At 40.3% G+C, this 23,236-nt stretch overlaps 1 protein-coding gene across 1 annotated transcript in view; it reads left to right on the top strand.

Annotated features, from left to right (window-relative positions):
- ARL13B (ADP ribosylation factor like GTPase 13B) overlaps positions 1-23,236 on the top strand; it is a 78,728-nt gene that overhangs the window by 17,313 nt on the left and 38,179 nt on the right. The window contains exons 2-3 of the mRNA XM_006090537.3: positions 4,405-4,475; positions 12,880-13,129. Coding sequence (XP_006090599.1) covers positions 4,405-4,475; positions 12,880-13,129 — 321 coding nt within the window. The remainder of the gene's footprint in view (positions 1-4,404; positions 4,476-12,879; positions 13,130-23,236) is intronic.

The following is a 23,236-nucleotide window of genomic DNA, read 5'->3' as shown; positions in this document are numbered from 1 at the left end:
CAGCCTTGGTGAGGGGCTGATGGGTGTTTTCAGGCTGGTCACACCCCCTTCAGGGTGGGGGTCCTCGCTGGGGTGCCTGGCAAGCCTGGGTGAGGGGCTGATGGCTGTTTGCAGGCTGGTCAACCCCCCCCCCCCAGTGGGAACCCTTACCCCATGGAGGTTTGGCCAGCCTGGGTGAGGGGCTGATAGCTGTTTTCAGGCTGGCCACACCCCCTTCAGGGTCGGTGGTCCCCACTGGGGTGCCTGGCCAGTCTGGGTGAGGGCCTGAGGGCCCTTTTCAGGCTGGCCGAGCCCCCCGGCGACGGAAGCTCCCAGCCTCTCCTTTTTTTCTTTTTTTTTATTCTGGGATTTAGTTACCTTCTATAATTGAAACTTTGTTGCCTTGAGAGGAGCTCAGAGCTGGCCAGGGCAGGCAGGAGGGAAGCCTCCTGCTTGCTCCAGCTCCGTTCCCAAGGCCGGCTGAAAGCAGGTATCTGGGATTTATTTACCTTCTATAATTGAAATTTTGTTGCTTTGAGTGGAGCTCAGAGCCACCGTGGCAAGCGGGAAGCTTGGCTTCCTCCATCATTTGGGCAACCAAGCCTCCTGCTCGCTCCAGCTCTGTGGCTGCCGGCTGCCATCTTGGTTGGGTTAATTTGCATATAGTCGCTCTGATTGGCTGTTGGGCGTGGTTTAAGGCGTAGCAAAGGTACAGTCAGTTTGCATGTTTGTCTTTTATTAGTGTAGATATGCATACCCCATGGACACAGACAATCAACAATTGTGTGATGAAGGCCTGAGGGCGGGGTGGGAGTAGGATAAAGGGGGTTAACTTGGGGGGGGGGAGAGGAACATCTGTAATACCTTCAACAATAAAGATACATTTAAAAAATATATTTTTATTGATTTCAGAGATGAAGGAAGAGGGAGAGAGAGAAATATCAATGATGAGAGAGAAGCATTGATTGGCTGCCTCTTGTACACCCCCTGCTGGGGATATTCCCGCAACCAAGGTACATGCCCTTGACCGGAATTGAACCTGGGACCCTTCAGTCCTTAGGCCGATGCTCTATCCACTGAGCCAAACCAGCTAGGGCAAGATACATTTTTAAACAATGAAAACATTTAAGGTAAAAGCTAACATTCTTGGTAGCTAGCTTTAAGAACAATGTGTAATAGTAATAATTTGGAATATTTTTACAAAAATATTTTCAGAGAGTGAGGAAGAGGGAGGGAGGGAGAGAAAGACCTTGATGTGAGAGAAATATGTATCAGCTGCCTCCTGCGTGTCCCTTCCTGGGGATCAAGCCTGCAACTCAGGCGTGTGTCCTGACCAGGAATTGAACCATTGATCTTTTTGGTACATGGGATGACACTCAACCAACTGAGCCACACCAGCCAGGGCTGGAAGTTTTTTTAAAAACTGAAATATTAACAAGGATGGAGTTGGGGAGGTGGACATAAGATGCTACCCATGTAAGAGAATGAGGGGCCATTTTCCTTAAAAGGTAACTTAAGATGTTTTACTTTGTCTTATAAGGGATGTGAAAGGTTTTATGATGTTTCTAGGAACTGCTGACCCAGCTGCTGCATATTTGTAGTGTGGTCTTCCTTGACTTCCAGAATAGGCACAGTTGCCTGTTATCTCTTCCTGTGGCTGCCTGTGCTTTCCCTCAACAACAGTCATCACACATAATTACCTCTCCATCGCCTATTTTCTTGCTAGGCTCTATGGTTTATGAGGGCTGGGGATTGTGGATGTTTATTTGCTATTGTATAATAGGTGCTTAATCAATATTTATAGAATAAATGGTGCAAACAAGCAGTGAATGGTGATTTGTTCCCAAAAGTAATTGTTTTGGCTCATGGTGATGTTAGTAGCACTGTAGATCTTGAACTGCATTATAAATTAGTAAAGAGCAATTGAATTAACTTTAATATAATTTTAGTCTAATTCATTGTATATGTAGTGTCTTGAATTTTCTAAAATATTGCTTAAAATGCTACATTATTTACCTTTTTTAGTATAGTCATTTACTATATTTTGTTTAGGAAAGTATTTTGCATTTAAATCTCATTCCTTAATATTTGGTAGTTACAACTTCTTCAAACAAAATAATAAATTATACTCTAAATACCTCACAGCTTTCTCAAGAAATAAACTGATATTTTTCAAAATTGATAATGCAGGTAAAATTTTCACATGGATAGTAGTACCTACATACTATCTCAGCTCCTTAAATTCATAATCTGCTGTTGATCTCTTTGGCATTCTCTCTGATCCCGGCACTGGCTGACTGGGCATGGTGTATGGGGATGCTGCTAATTGTGGCTTGCTTTGTTCTTTCATTGACTCAAGCATAGACATCCTTCCAGTTATTCCCCATTGTGGGTAGGGATGGTTGAAACATTTGGAAAAGACTAAGGCTTCAGGATAACAAAGGAAATTAATGTGGAGAGTACATTAATTTCACTCACAAAAACCAAAGTCCTCACCCTAGTGTATAATGTCCTGCATGATCTTGCCTTTGATGTGTTTCTGATCTGCCCTTCCCTGCCCCTTTCTCACTGTTGTGTGTTTTTTTAACCCTCATTGGAGAATATGCTTTTATTGATTTTAGAGAGAGGAAGGGAGAGAGAAAGAGAGGAGAGAGAGCGAGAAACAAACATCAATTGGTTGCCTTCCGTATGGGCCCTGGCTAGGGATGGAACCTGCAACATGGATATGTGCCCTGATCGAGAATTGAACCTGCCACCTTTTAGTGCACTGGGCGACTCTCTAACCAACTAAGCCATCGGGTTGGGGCTCTCACTGAGTTCTACCACAGTGGCTTCCTTGCTGATACTGGAACATGCCAGCATGTCCCCACTTCAGTGCCTTTGGTCCAGCTGTTCTCTTTTGCCCCAGATGACTAACTCCCTCCTTCAAGGCCTTGCTCAGGCTTTACCTTTTCAATCAGACCCACCCTGGTCACCCTACATAAAACTGCAACCCACCTCCTATCCCCACTACTGCTCCCTTTATCCTGCTCCGTTCTTTTCCCTATAGTACTTAATCACCTTCCAACATACTATATAACTCATAATTTACTTATTTTATTTTTTGTTAATCCTCACCTGAGGATATTTTTTCCATTAATTTTCAGAGAGAGTGGAAGGGAGGGAGGAACAGAGAGAGAAAGAGAAACATCGATGTGAGAGCGACACATTGACTGGTTGCCTCCCATAGCCTTGTGCTTTTTTTTTTTTTTTAATATATTTGTATTGATTTCTGAGAGGAAGGGAGAGGGAGAGAGAGAGAAACATCAATGATGAGAGAGAATCATTGATTGGCTGCCTCCGGCATCTTCCACCCCCCCCCCCCCCCCCTGGGGAACAAGTCCGCAAACCGGGGATGTGCCCTTTGACCGGAATTGAACCCAGAACCCCTTAGTCCACAGGGCCACACTCTATCCATTGAGCCAAATTGGCTAGGGTGCCTTGTGGTTTTAACCCAGCAGCTAGCTGTGTTATGCTGTGGCTTTCTCTCTGTATTCTCAAATCCATGCTGTTAATGGACGGTCTCATCTCATATTGTGCAGTAGTGTAGCCTAGAACAGAAATGAGTTTTAGTGGTGGACTGAATTGTCATGTTAATAGGACCAGTATAATAGGTTTGTTCCTTTGTACCTGTCCCAGGTTAAAGAATTTTCTAGGATTTAGGTGAATTAATTAGGTTTTGGTTCTTGTTAAACCTATTCATTGTCTTATGTCTTCCAACTCTGGGCTTATGACTTTTCAGCTGTAAAATTGAACTAGACTGTATTTTTTTTCTGATTCTGTGAAGTTTAGCTATATCATCAGATACATTTTAAGCTTTATAATTGTAGTGCTCTTTGAAAATATGTTAGCACTTAATAGTCATGTGACTATACTATATGTAAGATTTGTACTTGGTAAGGTGCTATATATTTCTAAAAACAGAGTTTAGCACACAAGTAGTCCCTAGAATATAACAATAATTCTTTTCTTATGTAATTTCATAAGAAAAACAGATTTCTGATAATCCTTAGAATTCAATTAACTAGAACATTTAATTTTTAGTCATGATACATAACTCATGTCAGAATCCATCTCCCTCCCTCCATTTTTCTCTTTTCTTTTCCTTATTTCTTCTCTATCCTTTGGGTTTCTATTGTACAATCCAACCCTCCCCCCTCTTTTTTTTTTTTTTTTGCTTAGAGAATGAAAGAATAATACTTTAAAGGTATTCTTCATGAATTTTGCTTTTTAATCTACATTTATTCATCATTTTACCCTTAATATCTAGCTGATTGTCTTGTATAGCAGATCCTCCTAAATGTTGCTTGAATGAATGTATTTGCTTTTAATTTTTTCCAGTATTGAATTAACTCAAAGTAATTTTAAAATTTTTGTTCTTTTAAGAAAGGTGACTCTTGTGATGGTGGGACTTGATAATGCTGGTAAAACGGCAACGGTAAAAGGAATCCAAGGAGGTAAGCAGAAAATACTTATTACTAAATTATTCCGATTTATTTATCTATTTACATTCTCTATTACAAATTCCTTGAGTACAGGTAGCATGCACTCCGTTATTTTATATTCTCACTATACTGTGGCTAACATGGTGAATAGACTCCGCCTTCATAATACCAGCCTGTTTTCATGTTTCATATTAGAATAAATGCAAAGATGCTGAGGCTCCTTGAGGTCTTTTATCAGCTAATAGGGATTACATTGGTCTTCTAGCCCATAGGAAGGAAAAGTAAAAAAGCTACATGCCCCTGTTTTTAAGGATACCCACCTTCTACTTATACTTTCTTGGCCAGAATTTAGTCACAAGGCTACACTAAATGAAAGGGAGGTAGAAATATAATTAGCCAGCACAACTCTCTGCATCTTTTGATTTTTTTTAATAGGATATGTAAGTTTTAGAATTATTTTAAAGACTAGGGGCCCATTGCACAAATTCGTGCACCTTGAAAGGAACTGTGGGCCTCAAGGCTGCGGTGGGCACAGGGGTGGGTCTTGGCCCATCCTCTGCACCCTTGCCCGGCCCCTCCTGCCGTGGCCTCTGGTCCCCTGTCTGCCGGCAGCCCTACTCCCGCTGCTGCCGCTCCCACGTGCTGACCGTGCCGGCTCCTCTCGCACCCATTGATGGCGCAGAGTGATTGGGGTTGGTGCCAGCAGTGGGTGCGAGTGGGGCCGGCTCTGTCAGCGGGTGCGTGTGGTGGCTGCTGCCCCAGTTGCCCCTCAGGAGCAGGGGGAGGTGGAGAGGTCCTGAGGGGCACTTGGGGCCGGCAGCCGCTGCTCGCACCTGCTGACAGGGCTGAGTGATCGGGGCTGGCGCCAGCAGCAGGTATGAGCAGCGGCTCTGGCACCGGCAGCGGGTGCGGGTGCCGGGCAGAACCGCAGTGCGTGGGAGCAAAGAATATTTAGTAACAGAGACTCGCCCCGATGACAGCAACCAGTGCCCCGCCTTGGTCTGACGCCCCTGCTCACCTGATCCACCATCCCGCTATGGCCAATGCCTGCCATGTTTCGCACTCTGCCGCCTGCTGCCGACACTCACCATGTTCCGCACACGCTCCTCCTGGTGGTCAGCACACATCATAGCAACCGGTTGTTTGGTCTATTTGCATATTAGGGTTTTATATCTTGATAGGACCTCTGTATCATTAAAGGGTTTTATGCCATTTATATTATAACTTATTGGATGTATTTATTTAGTCTTAATTCAGTGCTTTGTACTAAAACTTATATATATAAAAGGCTAATATGCAAAGTGTCGCCTCGGGAGTTCGACCAGGAGTTCGATTGCTCGCTATGAGATGTACTGACCACCAGGGGTAGGCGCGGAACATGGTGGGAGACCAGCAACGGCGGCAGCGGGGTGCTGAGGGAGTGAGGGAAGGAGGAGGTGGGGAGGCAAGGAGATGGGGAGGTGGGGAACCTGATCGGCCCTGATCACCACCCAGGCCTAGGGACCCTACCCATGCATGGATTTCATGCACTGGGCCTCTAGTATAGAAATAACTGTGCTAGGGAGTTTTTTGTGTACCTAGGAGATATAGCACCAGCCAGGTGTCTGAAGGGAATGAAGTGGGAGAAAACCTAACATATATTTGTTTCTGAAAATGGATGTTTCAAGAAGATACCATGTATACAGACAGTCAGGGAGCTTTTATTTATGCAAGTTTATAAAAGAAAATTAACATTTTGCAAAACTTGCTGTTGGAGAAAAATACTTTGTCACCCCAAATTTTACTATGTGACATTAGATGTAAATGGCATATTATTGTCTGTGGATTCTTCTAAAGCAGTGGTTCTCAACCTGTGGGTCGCGACCCCTTTGGGGGTCGAACGACCCTTTCACAGGGGTCGCCTAAGACCATCGGAAAACACATATATAATTACATATTGTTTTTGTGATTAATCACTATGGTTTAATTATATTCAATTTGTAACAATGAAATTGGGGGTCACCACAACATGAGGAACTGTATTAAAGGGTCGTGGCATTAGGAAGGTTGAGAACCACTGTTCTAAAGCTTTTATGGTACCTTCATGCTATCTCCTAGATATTGTAGAGCACTCGCTGTCATCATCTAAACCAGGCTTGGCAAACTTCTGCGGAGCCAGATAGTAAATCTTTTAGCCTTTGAGGATCATATGCTCTCTTCCAACTATACACTTCTAACATACTAGTATGAAAGCCATCCATACACAGTGTGTAAACAAATGAGCATGATCATGTTCTAATGAAACTTTATTTGGTGTGTTATGAAATTTTCTTTTTTCTTTTTTTGCAATTATTTTAAGATGTAAAACACATTCCTTAGCCTGAGAACTCAAAAACTGTAGTCATAAGAGCAGAAAATGAGAGAGGATTTACACATTCTTTGCTGTAGGCGCTCAATGAAAAAGTCAATGGCAGGCATTTGGTGCCTTTGGAAAATTAGAGATAAAATTACACAGGCTCCTATATTTCAGAATCAAAGATTCTTGCAGCAAAATCTGTGATGATCAACACCTGTTAAAAACAAACAAATAAACGAAAAGTTGGCAAGCCGTAGCTGGTTGGCTCAGTTGGCGTGTCATCCCATGCACCAGATCGGGACATGTGCCGGAGGAAACCTATTGGTGTCAATCCCACATCCATGTTTCTCTCTCCCTCCTCCTCCTCCCCCTTTCCTCTCCCTTTCCTTTCCCCTCCCCCTCTAAAATCAGTAAAAGCATATCCTTAGATGAGGATTAAAAAAAACAACAGCATTGGTGAGCCAGATTTGGCTTTCCAGTCATGACTCCTTTATCTAAACATCTTCCCTTCTATTCTTTCAAAGTCTTAACACTGAAGGGGACAGATTCTAGGAATCTGCTCATCAGATCATCTAATTTGTTATGTGTACCTAGAGTATCCTCTTTCCATTAGACCAGGGGTAGGGAACTTCAGGCCTGCGGACCATATAAGGCCCACAAAATTGTTTGGTCTGGCCCTGCCAAGGCATTAGCTGTGAGTTAATTAAATGTTTGATCAATTGCAGGCTAATTTTTAAGTTGATAATTTTGTAAGGCCCACAAATGATGTTATAAATAACTAACTGGCCCTTGGCAGAAAAAAGGTTTCCTCCCCTATGGACCTTCCTCTTCTGATTTCCACCTTCATGTATCCATTAGTTTCTTTATCGGAGTTAGAAAATGTTCAAGGTGTCAAGTGAACAAATAGTCAAAACTACCTTTAACTTTGGCTCTGATTTTGTTCTTTACCTCATATTTACTCTTCAGCATACTCCAGAGACTAATTTTTTTCTTTTTTTAAAGATTCCAGTTATATAGAAGTACTTGAACTTTTTCAAATTGAGCCTTTAAGATAGAATAGCTACTTATCTCTGAATATATATTTTTGTAATACAGTCTCCTTCTTAATGAAATCCTTTCTGATCTTCTGCTGCCCTCATCTGTTATCATGAGTAGAACTATTTCCTCTGTTTTGGTCTACTCTTACCTTTACTAACCTTGCTTGAATCACTACTTAATTGCCTTTTTGTTTATGTATCTCTCCACCTCTCCAAACTGTAAATTCCCAAAGGATAGTTTTATTTGTTTTACAGTTTAGGCCACATCTTAAGTGTTGCAGCCAATATTCTTAAAACATTTTACTCATGCCTTCTCTTCAGCTTATTTCTGACTCTTCTCCGTTTTATTCTTTGTTTTTTGATATTTGCTTGTTTCTTTTGAGATATATCTCCTTCCTCTTTAATTGTATTGCCATTGTCTAAATCCAGACCTACAGTGTCTTTCATCTATAGCATTACTATAGCCTCCTAAACTAAGAGTACTTTCCCTATCTTGAGCTTAATTTCTCTCTTTTTAAAAAAAGTCTTCATTGTTGAAAGTATTACATATGTCCCCTTTTTCCTCCCATTGATCCCTTCCAGACCGCCCCCACCCCAGGCCTTCACCATCCTATTGTCTGTGTCCATGGGTTATGCATCAACTTCTCTTCTTCAGGGTTGTCAAAATGTTTGTATTAATTGGGTATAGATGTGGTTGTTCTAACAGAGACCTAAAATACCAGTGACTTTAAAAATAGAAGTGTATTTCTCTCTCATAACAATGCAGCCAAAAGCAGTCTATGGCTGGTATAGTAGCTCCATGGTGTTAGGGACTCAAGTTCCCTCTCCTGTTTGCCATTACAAGTATTCTCCCTTGCCTACGTGGTCCACGGTGGCTCATGACCCTGATGCATTTCAGCTGGAAGGAAGAGATAAAGGGCAAGGGGAGGCCATCCTCCTTTCCTTTAAGTGTGGGACCAGAAGACACCACCTGCCATTGACTGGAATCAGTGGTGTTCTGGATCTGGCTCCTACTTGTGCTTATTGCCTCTTATCAGTTAAGCAAGAGCCAAATGTGCACATTTCTTTTCCAACTCTTTGTTCTGGTATCTGATGTTGGTAGTTTGAAATTGTCCATAGTGGGAGTATTTTCACCATGGACATGGTAAACACTACCTATCAGAGTTCCACTGACCCAATTAAACGTCCAACAATATACCACCAGCACACTACCTAGAATCTGCTCTCTCAGCCACACCTGACTGCTATAGAGACTAGGGACTGTAGTCTTTATCCTAAAAAGCCATGTGCTCAGATAAAATAATCCAGGATTCTCTATCCAATGCTGTTTTCTAAAATTTCCTAAAGAACTATTGGTATTTTGGGTGGGAAAATTCTTTGTGTAAATTGGTCCCTACGATTGTTGGATATTAATACATATTCATTATATTATAGTTATTTGTTTATATATGTTTCCTCCTATTTTTCTTATGTAATAGCTTTTTAAAATCAGAAGATTGGGCCTTATTAATCTTTATATATCTAGTACCTTACACAGTGCATAGCACATAACAGATGTTCAATAAATAGTTATTGATTATGTATTTTCATTTTATCTTAGACTTTATAGAGATTGTTTTCATAACACATACTGTATGAAATCCTCAGGGTTGGGAACCATATGTTTTTTTATCCCTGATTCTTGTATGATGCCAACATATAATAGGCCCTCAATAAATGATTATAAGCATGGGTGGATGGATAAATATATGGAAGGAAAAAGAAGGATGGACATAAGGATAGCAGCTTCAGCTATCTTAGCAGTCTGGTGTTATGGATTGAGCCACTATATGCTTTGTGCTGAATGCTAAGACTACAGAGATAGGTCCCAGGTATTAGGAAGGTATAGACTATTGTGAAAACCAGCAAGAAGAAAATTTATGATGCTGAAAGTAGGAAGGAATCGTCAGAGAAAGATTTAGGGGAAGATTGTAACCTGAATATTTAGTCTTGAATCTTGAAACACAGAATCATGCGTAGGAACCAGAGGAAAGAATAGAGAAGAAGGGTAGGACATTCGATGTATCAAAATAAGCAGGCTTTTAAAGTCCTGTATTTGAACTGGGGGGTGGGGGTGGCCAGGGAGTGGTCAATGAGGGAAAAAGGAGACATATGTAATACTATATGTAATACTTAAAAATACTTAAAAATAAAGAATTAAAAAAAATAAAGTCCTGTATTTGAGTTCTGGCTCTGCCTACCATGTGACCTTGAAAAAATTAATCTTCATTGGGTTCCTGCGAATATGGCCATCATTTTATCTGTGTTTAAATTGGTTTCCTGTCTAGAATGTTCTTCTCCCTTCTTTGTTATAATATTGTAGCTTTTCAGACTTCAGTTCCATTTCATTTCCTTTCTGAAGCCTTTCTAGACCATAACTCACCCCTCTTTTTATCCCTTCCCTCTTGAATGCCCTCTGTTTTAGTTTGGGCTGCTGTAATAGAGTGCCATAAACAATGCTCACTGTCTTATTAGTTGGATTGCTATAACAGAATGCCATAGACTGTGGCTTCAGAAACAAACAGTTATTTCTCACGATTCCAGACGCTGGAAGTCTGCAATCATGGTGCCAGCATGGTCGGATTCTTGGTGTTTCCCTCTTCCTGGTTTACGGACAACCATCTTCTCATTGTGTCCTCAGGTGGAAGAAGGAAAGAAGGGAAACAAGCTCTCTGTGTCCTTCATAAGGACACTAGTCCCATCATGGGGGCTTCACCTAAACCTAATTACCTCCCAAAGGTCCACCTTCAGATATCATCACATTAGGGGTGGGGTTTAACATAGAGTTTTGTGGGGACACAGATATGCAGTTCATAACCCCTTCACAGTCTAATGTATTGGTTCTTATGCTAAAATCGTGCTAATATGCTGTCTCTGTATTGAACTGTGTATTCTTGGAGGACAGCAACCCTATCTGATTTACCTGTACATCCTAATGCAGAGGTGGGCAAACTTTTTGACTCGAGGGCCACAATGGGTTCTTAAACTGGACCGGAGGGCCGGAACAAAAGCATGGATGGAGTGTTTGTGTGAACTAATATAAATTCAAAGTAAACATCATTACATAAAAAGTGACGGTCTTTTTTTTTTTTTAGTTTTATTCATTTCAAACGGGCCGGATCCGGCCCGCAGGCCATAGTTTGCCCACGGCTGTCCTAATGCCTAACAAATCCTGGTACAGTAGGTGTTCTGTACATTTTAGTTCCCTTGTCCCTACTCCAGCATAATTATTTATTTTCACTGATAATGTCCTGAGGATATCTCTCAAATCCTACTCAAAGACCAGCTGCCTATTTTAACTGTGGAAAGCAGTTCTGGCCTGGACTAGATTTCACATTTTTAAATGTCTAGTGTAATCCTGTTTTTGGAATATCTGGCTGCTTATATTGCTTCTAAACTTGCCTTTTTCCCTTCTAAATAAGGAAGTCTTACAAAAATGTGACCTGTAACTTCTCTAGGAAGCTGTGTAAAGTGCCCTAGAGTGCTTAGTGGAAGTCTGTTTATCAGTCACACCTAAGCTTAGCAGCAGAAGCCTTTCAAATTTATCTTTGTAATGCACATGTTGAGGGGGCGGGGTAAGACCCTCTAAACCAGGGTTATTCATTAGAGCTTTCTGCAATGAGGGGTATGTTCTAGATTGGCTGTGTCCAGTAAGGTGGGCAACTAGCCACATATGATTTTTGAGCACTTGAAATGTAGCTAATACAGCTGAGGAACTGAATTTTTTATTTTATTTTATTTGATTGGTTTAAAATTTAAAAGCCCCATGTAATTTGCAGCCCTGCAACTATAAACAAAGTCCAATGGAATAATATTGGTTGTGGATTCCAGTGGTGGAGAGAGAATGGAAGAAACAGACATGAAGTTTAAACTTTTCTCCATAACCATTGAGACACCAGGTCCTATTACTCCTTCATAATCTGTCTTTTTATTTTCATTTCTCTTTGAAAAGTGGCTATCACTCGTATTTACAGTCAATTCTGGAGACTTTTGCAAATATGAATCTTAATAAATCACACTTTAGTCACCTTAATTGTATTATTGGTCTGCTCAGATATCTTCTGTGGCTCACAATTCTCTCTGTTCAGAACTCTCTTCAGTCTGCATTAACAGTCTTAAGGGTTTGCTCCAACCACAGTGTTCAACTTATCCGTACTTCTTGCCTTTACCATTTCTGTTACTTACATCACTTTTCTGTCTAAATCCTTCCTAGCTTTAAGGTATAAATCCCAGCTTCTAGTTTGTCTTTCTTGAACCTTAGTGATCTTTTAAATCTCTTATTGTCATTACCAATCCTTAGTAGTTATAATCATATACTTCTGGTACCATCTTGGTCATATACAGAAGTAAAAAAAAATTCAATTATAAATTTACAAGAACATCCAAAACATGTTCCTGTAGAAATAATGAAATCTACTTTTTATATTGATAAGCTGCCCTCACAAGTCTTCTTAATTCTAATTATAGCTTGAATTCAGTTAATTAAAAAAGAGTGGTCCTTAGCTTCCGCCATTCTTTGGTTCTTTTAAACTGTTCTCTAAATGTTCAGATTTTAAAAAAATAACTGTGTAGATGTTGTTATGGTTCCTGGAGATGTCTGTGGTATTGAAAGATTGAAATTTTTATTGTTTGTAACTCGGAGAGTAAATATCTTAAAGGCAAAATTTCATTTATTTATTCATTCTACACATACTTATTAAGTACTTGTTATACGGTAGGGATGATTCTAGGAGCTGGGTATATATTAATAAAAGCAAATGAATAAAAACAGACAGAAACTCTTATCTGCATGGAGTGTGAATTCTAGTTGGGTATTTTATATTATCCACCCTTCGCCCAGACCAGTATGCTTAGATGTAATGCTCATTGTGTAAGGAAATAATAAACATTCTATTCCAACATTCCATTCCATCACATTCCATTCCATTGTACATTATTTAAGTTGTGAAGTTATTGTTATTAATTTAAAGTCTAAAGATTTTTTATTTCATATCATTCAAAACAGAATATCCTGAAGACGTAGCTCCTACTGTTGGATTTTCCAAAATTGACCTTAGACAAGGGAAGTTTGAAGTCACCATCTTTGACTTGGGAGGTGGAAAAAGAATTCGGGGAATCTGGAAGAATTACTATGCTGAGTCCTATGGGGTAATATTTGTCGTGGATTCCAGTGATGAAGAGAGAATGGAAGAGACAAAAGAGACAATGTCAGAAGTGCTAAGACATCCTAGGATATCGGGAAAGCCTATATTGGTGTAAGTAATGTTAGTGTCATTGCAAATGTACCTGCAGCAGCATTAGCCAATAAAGAAATTTACCTAAGTTACAAAATACGGAATAAACTAAAATAGTCACACCCTAGTATAATAAAATGTTTTTTAGTTACCTGGGAGCTCTTAATCTACTGAGGCCTTGTTATAATGCTATCCATAGAGATTAAGGGTTGAGGCTATGTTATGAAAAAGCCTTATAATTATAGCTCCTGGGTATTCAAAGATAAATTCTTTGTGTTATTTGATAATTTACTTTTATCAAATTTTACATTTTGAAATGGTTTATTCACAGAGTTCTAGAATGTTTTTCAAATTTTTCCTTCTTTAATAACTAATTTGCCTTTGTCCTTTTTTTCTTGAAGAGTATTCTAGTTTCAAAGTTATTTAAATGGTTTATTCTTCTTATGCCACCTTGATTTCTCAACTTTCCTTCTATATTTCAAAATTAAACATGTGATCTCTCACTTAGTCATGTGCTTATATCATTTTGTCCAGCAGCCTAAATTTTTTTAAAAAGCTGACTAGACTTTTGCATTATTTGTTCTCATAGCATTTCTGCATAGTAAACACTAGAGGGTGCCATAACTCCAAGACACAGTAAAGTAGTTTAAATTGCTCTTATATTTGAAGTTGAATGTGTGCCCTTGCCTTCTTGTGCATTTGCCCTCATTCTTGTTGTTCATTACTAACGATTAAAAAAACTAGAAAAACGTGGTTAAATGAGAAATTGTGAGCATGGTTTCTCAGTGTCCTCAACCACAAATGAATATCTTTAAATAAGACAATTTCGTAGCTCTAATTACAAAAAGTGAAACTTTATTGCATCATTTATTGGTAAAGCTTATACTGTTTAATTTTTATACATTTAATTAATTAGAGATATTATTTTATTAATATGATCCTCACCTTTTTGAATCTAAAGAAAACTTTAATAGATATATATAAGAAGAATGAACTTTATTGAACCCCATAGGCTAAATTAGTCTCTACAAATGTTTAAGCGGAAAATCAGCAACTTCTAAAGTAGAAAATAGTAATGACTGATATTCATTTGTAAAGTAATTGCATGTGATTGTTTAAATCTAATATTTAATTTATTCTTTCATGCATTATTCATTTATGCATATGTTAATTCAACAAATATTTATTGAGTATCCATTATGTGCTAGTAGTGTTCTGGTGCTGCGGACACGTTTGGGAACAAAAACAATAAAAATCCATGTATGACTTCAGGAACTTAGGGGGTGAAACACACTGAATAAAATAAATAAATTATGTCACATATTAGGTGATAAGTGCCTTGAAAACAAAGCAGGTAAAATAATATTGGGAATCCTGTGGTGGTGGTGGTGACAGGGACACATTATTCTTATAATCAGGATAAACATAGTAGATGTTATTGAGAGGATGACACTCGAGATGAAAGAGCCAGTCACACAGATGGAAGTGGAAAAGTCCCTAGGCAGGAGCATGCAATTCATAAGTGACTACAGTGATTACTGAGTAATCAAATGGCTGTCGGCAATTCCATCACCTCTCTCAGCTGTGAATTTCTAGACCAGAAAGAGAAGACCCACAGCTAGGGTGATTGCTTCACCATTCCAATTTCATAGTCAATGAGATCTCACAAAGACATGAAAATTAACGTGTTATGAAATATGGTTTGCCATTTGGTTTGCCCAATTTTTCTCAAGGGAGTTTTACAACCATAGAATTTTTATTAAGAAGGTAAACTGCTTTTGAAATGAATGTGCTTCAAAAATATACAGAATGTACAAAAAAGTATATTTTTAATAAATTTAAAAGATTCAGAGGAGGAGTTTTTTTTTTTTTTTAAATGATTGACTTACCATGCAGAGAGAACCACTTCTATTTTGATGAATTCCTGTGCATTTTTTTGTAAAAATATAATGTATGCAGTGACCACATAATATATACAATTTTGTATCCTATTCTTTTTTATGTTTATACTAGAGGCCCGGTGCACAAAAATTTGTGCAATCGGGGGGCGGGGGGGGAGAGGGGGTCCCTCAGCCCATCCTGTGCCCTCTTGCAGTCTGGGACCCCTCAGGAGATAACGACCTGCTGGCTTAGGCCTGCTCCCGGGTGGCAGAGGGCAGGCCCAATCCCTAGGTGCAGCCCCTGGTCAGGCTCAGAGCAGGGCCGATTGGGGAGTTGGGGCGCTGCCCCCTGTCATGCACAGAGCAGGGCGGATCGGGAGGTTGCGATGCCACCCCTAGTCACGCTCAGGGTACGGCTGATTGGGGGGTTGGGGCACCGCCCCCTGTCACACTCAAGGCAGGGTCGATAGGGAAGTTGCGGCGCCACCCCCTGTCACACACAGAGCAGGGCCAATCAGGGGGTTGGGGGGTTGCCCCCTGTCATGCACAGAGCAGGGCCCATCAGGGGGGTTGGGGCTCTGTACCCTGTCACACACAGAGCAGTGCCGATCAGGGGGTTGGGGCGCTCCCCCCTGTCATGCACAAAGCAGGGCCCATCAGGGGGGTTGGGGCTCCGTACCCTGTCACACACAGAGCAGGGCCAATCAGGAGGTTGAGGAGCTTCCCCCTGTCACGCACAGAGCAGGGCCCATCAGTGGGTTGGGGAGCTCCCCCCTGTCACGCACAGAGCAGGGCCGATCAGGGAGTTGGGGAGCTCCGCCCTGTCACACACAGAGCAGGACCGATCAGGGGGTTGGGACGCCGCCCTCTATCACCCACAGAGCAGGGCCGATCAGGGGGTTGGGGCACCCCCACTGTCACACTCAGGGCAGGGCCTATGGGGAGGTTATGGCTCTACCCCGTCATACACAGACCAGGGCCCGTTGGGGGGGGGGGGTTGGGGCGCCGCCCTCTATCACCCACAGAGCAGGGCCGATCAGGGGGTTGGGGCGCTGCACCCTGTCACACACAGAGCAGGGCCAATCAGGGGGTTAGGGCGCTGCATCCTGTCACACACAGAGCCGCAGGGTGATCAGGGGGTTGTGGAGCTCCCCCCTGTCAGGCACAGAGCAGGGCTGATCAGGGGGTTGGGGCGCCTTCCCCTGTCACACACAGAGCAGGGCAGATAGGGAGGTTGTGACCCTGCCCCCTGTCACACACAGAGCCGCAGGGCGATCAGGGGGTTTGGGCGCTGCCCCCTGTCACGGTGATCCTGGTGCCGGGAGGCCTTGCAGCTCCGCTGATCCCGGTGCTGGGAGGCATATTACCTTTTTACTATATAGGATAGAGGCCTGGTGCACGGGTGGGGGCCGGCTGGTTTTCCCTGAAGGGTGTCCTGGATTAGGGTGGGGGTCCCCACTGGAGTGCCTGGCCAGCCTGGCTGAGGGGCTGAGGGCCGTTTTCAGGCTGGCGGGTGACTGAAGCTCCCAACTGCTCCTTTTTTTCTTTTTTTTTTTTTTATTCTGGGCCAGCTTTAGCTCTGAGGCCTCGGCTGCTGAAAGCAGGTTTCTGGCCTTTGTTTACCTTCTGTATTTGAAACAATGTTGCGGTCCTGCTGGCTGAAGCCTGGCTGACTAAAGCAGGTTTCTGGGGTTTGGTTTAGCTTCTATATTTGTTACAGTGTTTCTTAGAGAGCAGCTGAGAGGCCAGCAAGGCAGGCGGGGAAGCTTGGCTTCCTCCGTCACTGAAGCAAGCATGCCTCTCTGTTTGCTTGAAGCTGCCTGGCTGCCAGTCGCCATCTTGGCTGGCAGTTAATTTGCATATCTCCCTAATTAGCCAATGGGAAGGGTAGCGGAGGTACGGCTAATTACCATGTTTCTCTTTTATTAGATAGGATTCCTCTTGAATATCTCCCCAAGCCCCATATTTGAAAGTTCTCCTGCTACTTCTTCCTCTTGATGTTACTGACTGAATATTATTCATATCCCTTCTACTTTCTATTCCCTTTGTTGTTACCTTCTTTCATCCCTTCATCACTTCCTCCATGTCACTGAGAGCAGTGGTTTTCTAACAAGTTTCTCTCCCTGCCAGCAGACCCGCCTATTCTCCAATCTCCTCTATGTTTCTAGCAGGAGCTCTTTTATTTGATGTTTTTAAAATTATAAAGCCGGTACATGCTTTTAGATTCTTTAACAAGTGATATAAAGCAAGTGATATAAAGAATATGAGCTTTCTTTTTTAAAATGCAAATTTGATCATTTTGCTGCTCCTCTGCTTAAAGACCTTCAGGTTGCCTTCATAGGGTCATGCAGCTAGTAAATTCTGTTTTTTAACTGATATAACTCTAGCACCTACTAGTTGTAGCATTGGAAAGTGTAGTGGATAATAAGTGGGAAGGGCCTCCAGCTGAATTCTACTAAGCTCAGTGCTAAGGGCTGGTAGATTATGGAGAAGTATGGGGAGGGACCTGACTTAGGAGGCAGTCTACAGTGCTCCTTGTTGCACACAGCTGCTTCCTTTCTGCCCACAGACATTTGGGCCTCTCAACTGCAAAATCCAATTACAGCATTGATTTCTTCTGTTCACCCCTTGTCTGAGCCTACACTAGTTTACTAGTAGGTCCCACAAAGCCTCTTAGAGCTCACTTAAACACCTAGATAATTTTCTTTTCCCACCCTGTTATGAGCACATAGAGAACAACCACAGACCTCAAGAAGAGCCAATCATTCAACAGAAGAAAAGTAAACCTGAAGAATGAGAATCTTGTCTATAATCATAAAATTACAAATCGATAGAGCCAGATTCATTCATATTATGGGAAGCAGGGTAGATGACCACAGAGGTCCTGGACAGTCTACCTCTGCCTACCTTGCTCATGCACATGAGTCTGACAGCAACTGTCATTGCAAATGAAGCCTCAGCCAAATTTCACTTTATGTCATAGACTTGAGGGTTCTCCTCAAAGATCAAAATCATACAATATCACTAGGCTTCTGCGTTTTCTTAGCTCAGAAGTTCTGTTCTGCAGATAGTGGTTGAATACCTCTTCTATAATAAAAGCAGCTGTAAAGTATTGTAATTATGCATTTGCATTCCACCATATATAGTAACATGAACCATACTGTAGTTATCGCAAGAATCCATTTCAGTAAAAAGGTAAAAGTGATTTGTAGTCCTTCTAAAGAGAGCAGAAATAGATGCCATGCAAACATTCTGTTCTGTAATTAACCTGTTTATTTTCCGAGAAAGTCTTTTTCTCTCATATCTATATAGAGATGAACTTTAGCCTATATTCTGATTTATTATGGTGTGAATTATGTTATATACCCTCGTGCCTATTTATAATTTAATTTTAAACCTAAAACGTGGTGATCTTGACATAAAGAAAACATTTCCAAGAAAAAGTAAATAACTTTTGCAATTTTAAAAAGTACTAAAATCAAGTAGTAATTCCAAATTTGAAGCTCAACATCCACCATAAAAAGTTTCCATTTGTTAATGATCCATGGAAAGAACTGAGCTGGGAGCTATTTTAAACATCTCGGCCTATTGAATTTTCAGAAGCCCAAGGTTACACTGATGTTATAAGAAGGAACATGCTCTTTCTACATCTCCTCTCTCTTGTGTAGTCTTGAAAGTTAGCCTCAGAGAAACAGTAAATTACCCTCCTTTTTTATGGCTGAATCTCCTAATATTTATTATTGGAATAACGCTGGAGATCCAGTTAAAATTTCCTCCCAGGATAATAACAGTTCTACCTGTGTTAGCACATTTGAACTCTTGGAACGGCGCCACTGTCTCATTACATACTGCCTGATTTTCTGTGGAGTCATATGACTTAAGTTTTGGCCAAATCTCACAAATTGGATGCTTTACAACAAAAGTGATGAATATAGAGGGATTTCACTAGGGGAAGAAAACATAATATCTCTGACATGATCTTACTAAATATTATGAACATTTCAATAAAAAAAGACTTTTTTCCCCACATTTAAAATTCATTTATTAAATCCCCTTGTTCTCATTCAGGAGATATCAGAGGGGCCTGGGTACTTGTTCTGGAAGCAGATGGATGACACAGCATCAATATCTAAAAAAGAGATTTTTGATTTAGAGGTCTGTGTACCTGGGTGGCCTCCCAGACCCTGTGAAATCACATACACAATTCTAAGTGCATGGACATTTTTCCTGGGAGCAGAATGTAGCTCTCATCAAACACTGAAAAGAGTTTATGACCAAAAAGCTTAAAAACTATGACAGCGAGTTTCCATATTAGATGACACAATAACTAAACTTTTATTATGACTTTTTCCAATATGGGATTTTCATCTCTGACCTTTATATGCCTACTTGACTCACCTTCTTTCTAGATAATATTAACAGGCAAATATTACTTTGTAAGTTTTGGGTTTTTTTAAAAAAATCATATTCTTTATGCTATGTTTCCAGAAGAAGTTAACTAGGTTATGATTTTACTAATACTCTCAAGTAGAATTTGAGTCAAATGTACTTTTACTAAGTTAAACCTTTAAATAATAAGTAGAAGGACCTGGGTCCTTTATAGAGTGCTGGAGACCCAGAGGTATGCAAGTATGGATTACCTATGTCACTGATTCACTTCATCCTCAGATCTAGTGTTGAGTCCCCTAATTTTACTATTGTTACCATCTGAAACCCCTACTCATGAGATTTTTAGGGTCCATTGACTTAAGATTTCTCTTATTTCAGTGAAACTTTACCAAGCTTTCATGTTCATAAATCTTATTTATGCTGTTGATTCACCTCCATACTTCCTTGCTGAGTGCTTCCTTTGTCTCTTAGGGCATCCAACTTCACTCTGGCAGCTGTAGTTCACACTAAAGCCTCTCAGTTCGTTGATTTCCTAGGTAATTTATGCACAAGCAACCTGCATAGGTGCCCATCCTTCCCCACCCACATCCCAACACATTCTATTTAAAGACAAAATAACAAAGAAAAGCTTGTTCACAGGGTTGTTGGGCAGCAAGATGGTGTTCAGGGAATGCCTGCTTCAATATCAGCCCAGGCCCCTAAACTTGAGAGGCTAGGGCCAGGAATACATCTGTTTTTCTTTCACACGTTTTCCCCAGATAATTCTGGTACACAGCAAAAACTGAGAACTCCTGGGATATGGGAAAGTGTGGGCTTTGGAGTCAGTCCTTTGATAGCCTACTTAATCTTTCTGAGCTTCTGTGTCTCCACTTATAAATAAGGTTTTCAATGCCTCTGTCGTAATGTGAATTCCAAATACTGTGCTTAAAGCACCTAGTGCAGTATTTTATTAGTGTTCTATAAATGTGATAGTGGATATGAATAATTACTATTGATATGTTGTGTCCAAATGGAGATGAATTAGAAGATCCAGTTTGGCAGTGTCTCATCATATGAATTTAGGCAACATGAAGCTTTTGATTAGAGGAGACAGTAGAGTTTAGTGGGTAAGAATATGAGCCCAAGTACTCATAATATTTTTATTTTTAATATGGCATACTTTCAGAACTAGTAGTTTACAAATATTTTGTGATTAAAAATTTTTTTTTCCATTAAGGTAGTGATTTGAAGGAAAAATTACTATTAGTGCCTATTAAATATGTGAATAAAATATACAAAATGTTCAGTTAAATATCATGTTATTTTTGTTGCTTAAGTTAGGATGATACTATGGTTTTAAAGTATAGCAAAGTTGTAGCAAAGTTGTATGTGATTACATTGCTGTGAAAATTTCTGTGCTGAATGAAGTCTTGCTTTAAAATGCGAAGTATAGGAAATTATTATTTTATAAATCCATCTGGATATAATTATGCTAATGAACATTACATAGTACTTAATATTCTCTGTTTTCATGATAAAAAAATTAGGAACAGTTGTTAACAAATATGGGTAAGGCACTAGATAAAAGGATAGAGCACAGCTTTGGAAGGGGCAGAAGAAATATGTCTGCTACCTCTCATTACCTGGAGAGTTCATCATCAGTTCTACATTTATCTTTGTTATAATGTTCCTGAAACATTTAAAGCTGGCATATGTGAAACATCTTTTTCTTCAGTAATAGTTGATAATTGACAGAGTGGAAAGCTCTTCAATTTCTTTATATTTTATAAATTAAAAATTATAGTGTTAGAAGGTATGTGTATGTATATTTCTGTTCTCTCAATCCGACTGTGCTTTCAGTTAATAATTTTGCCTCATGCTTCCTTGAGGAAATAGAAACTGTCATTTATAAGAATTCTCACTTCCCACACCAAATTTTCTCAACTATCCGATTTCATTCCTAGTCCTCTCCTTTCTTCCTATAATATGGAAGAATTATTTCTGCTCCTATCCTAGGCCAGCTTCTCCATTTGTACTCCAGATCCCACCCCTTTCTACTCCTCCATGTTCTCTCTTCCCTTTGTTATTTCAAGAGTTTCTCTCTGGATTATTCCCAATAGCAGAATGTGCTCTCATGTTTCTTAGCTTTAATTATTACAGAGTCCTGACTCCACATCCCTCCCCAGCTCTTGACTCCTTTTTGTAGTCCTCTATTCAAACTTCTGGAAAGAATTGTCTGTAGTGGCCATTGTAGTTCTTCATATCATATTCTTTCCTCAATATACTCCACTTGTGCTTCCATCCCTAAAATTGCTTGAAACTGCTCTTGTTGGATTCAGCAAAATATCCCCATGTTCCCAAATCCCCTGTCACTTTGCCATTCTTGTTTATCACTTGGCCAAACTGTAAAATTGACAGTTTCCTCAACTTTGTTCCTCTTAAACACACTTCTTTTGCATTTTGTAGCACATTTCTTGGTTTCTACATTATTGATGGTTTCTTCTCAGTAAGTCCTTTTATGCTTTAAATACCCCAGGCTCCTTTCTGGGCCTCCAGTTTTTTTTATATACTTTTTAGATGACTTCATCCTAAAGTCAGCTGATCTTAAATACCATTTATTTACTCAACCCAAATCTATACTTTCAGCCCTGACATTTCCCAAGAGTTGCTACTGATTTAACTAATATCTTAGAAACTTCCACTTGGACATTTTATTATCATCACAGATTCCCTTGTTCAAACCTTCATTTCTGTCTTTTCCCATCTCAATAAATGGCAATATCATCGAATCAGTACCCTGTAGTTTCTACCTCTTAAGTCTATCACAGTTTAGTCTAATTTTTTTTAAATCACCACTGTATAGTATATAGTAGTTAATAGCTGATTCTGGAATTATACTGCCTGAGTTCAAATCCTGATTCTCCACATAGAGTTTCTGTGACTTGGGACAGGTTACTTAACCTCGCTGTATATCTCAGTGTTCTTGTTGGTAAACTTGTGAAATTATTAGAACTATGCTGGAACATAGCAAGTACTTTATTCATCTTGAGTATGAGTACTGCTTCTACCACCATCACCACCTCCATTCCCATCCTAGCTTAAGCCTCTATCATCTCTTATGAGGACTACTTCATTAACCTTCCAATTGTTTTCTATACCTATATGCCTATTTTCCACTCACCTGCCCCAAATCCATTCTAACCCACTCTGCATACAATAGAATGACTTTTCTCAGATATAGATTATATAACATTTGCAGGCCAAAAAATAATCTGCGGGCTTTTCATTGATTATACTTGCTGTAATTTTCAGACTTATATGACTCTTAACTGTAGCCCCTGCTGATCTTTCTTAACTTCATCTGTTGCCTTACTGCTCTTCTAGCCACTGTGGTATAGCTGTACTATTCATTTTTCTTTGCCCAGAGTAAATTACCCTCCTCAGGGTCTTTCTACTGTTTGTATCCTATGCCTGGAAGATACCACCCCTTGTCCTCATCATTGAGATTTTCACTTAATATTACCTTTCTTACCGCCCGGCCCAAAGATGCCACTCTGGTAGTGATAGTCTCTAACTCACCATACCCTTATTTTAAGTTTACCAAGACAGCATGATCTGATATTTGTATTTGTTTGTTATCTGTTTTCTCCACTAGAATGTGAATTACAGATTTCTATGCCTTTGTGAGTTCCAGTTATATCCCTAGCCCCTAGTGTAGTGTCTGGCTTTACAAAAAAGTGATGGAGAAACTTTTGAGAATACCTTTATTTTTTACTTCATTTCCCAACCTTCCTGCTCTGTATGCTACACGGTGTCCTGCATGAACCCAAGTTCAGGAAAACAGTGCCTTAATTTGCCTTTTTAGGCTTTAAACTAGATT

The sequence above is a fragment of the Myotis lucifugus genome, unplaced genomic scaffold, assembly GCF_000147115.1.
Source record: "Myotis lucifugus unplaced genomic scaffold, Myoluc2.0 scaffold_75, whole genome shotgun sequence".
NCBI lineage: Eukaryota > Metazoa > Chordata > Mammalia > Chiroptera > Vespertilionidae > Myotis > Myotis lucifugus.
The sequence above is the reverse complement of the archived record's forward strand: the minus strand, read 5'-3'. Positions and strand labels throughout refer to the sequence as shown.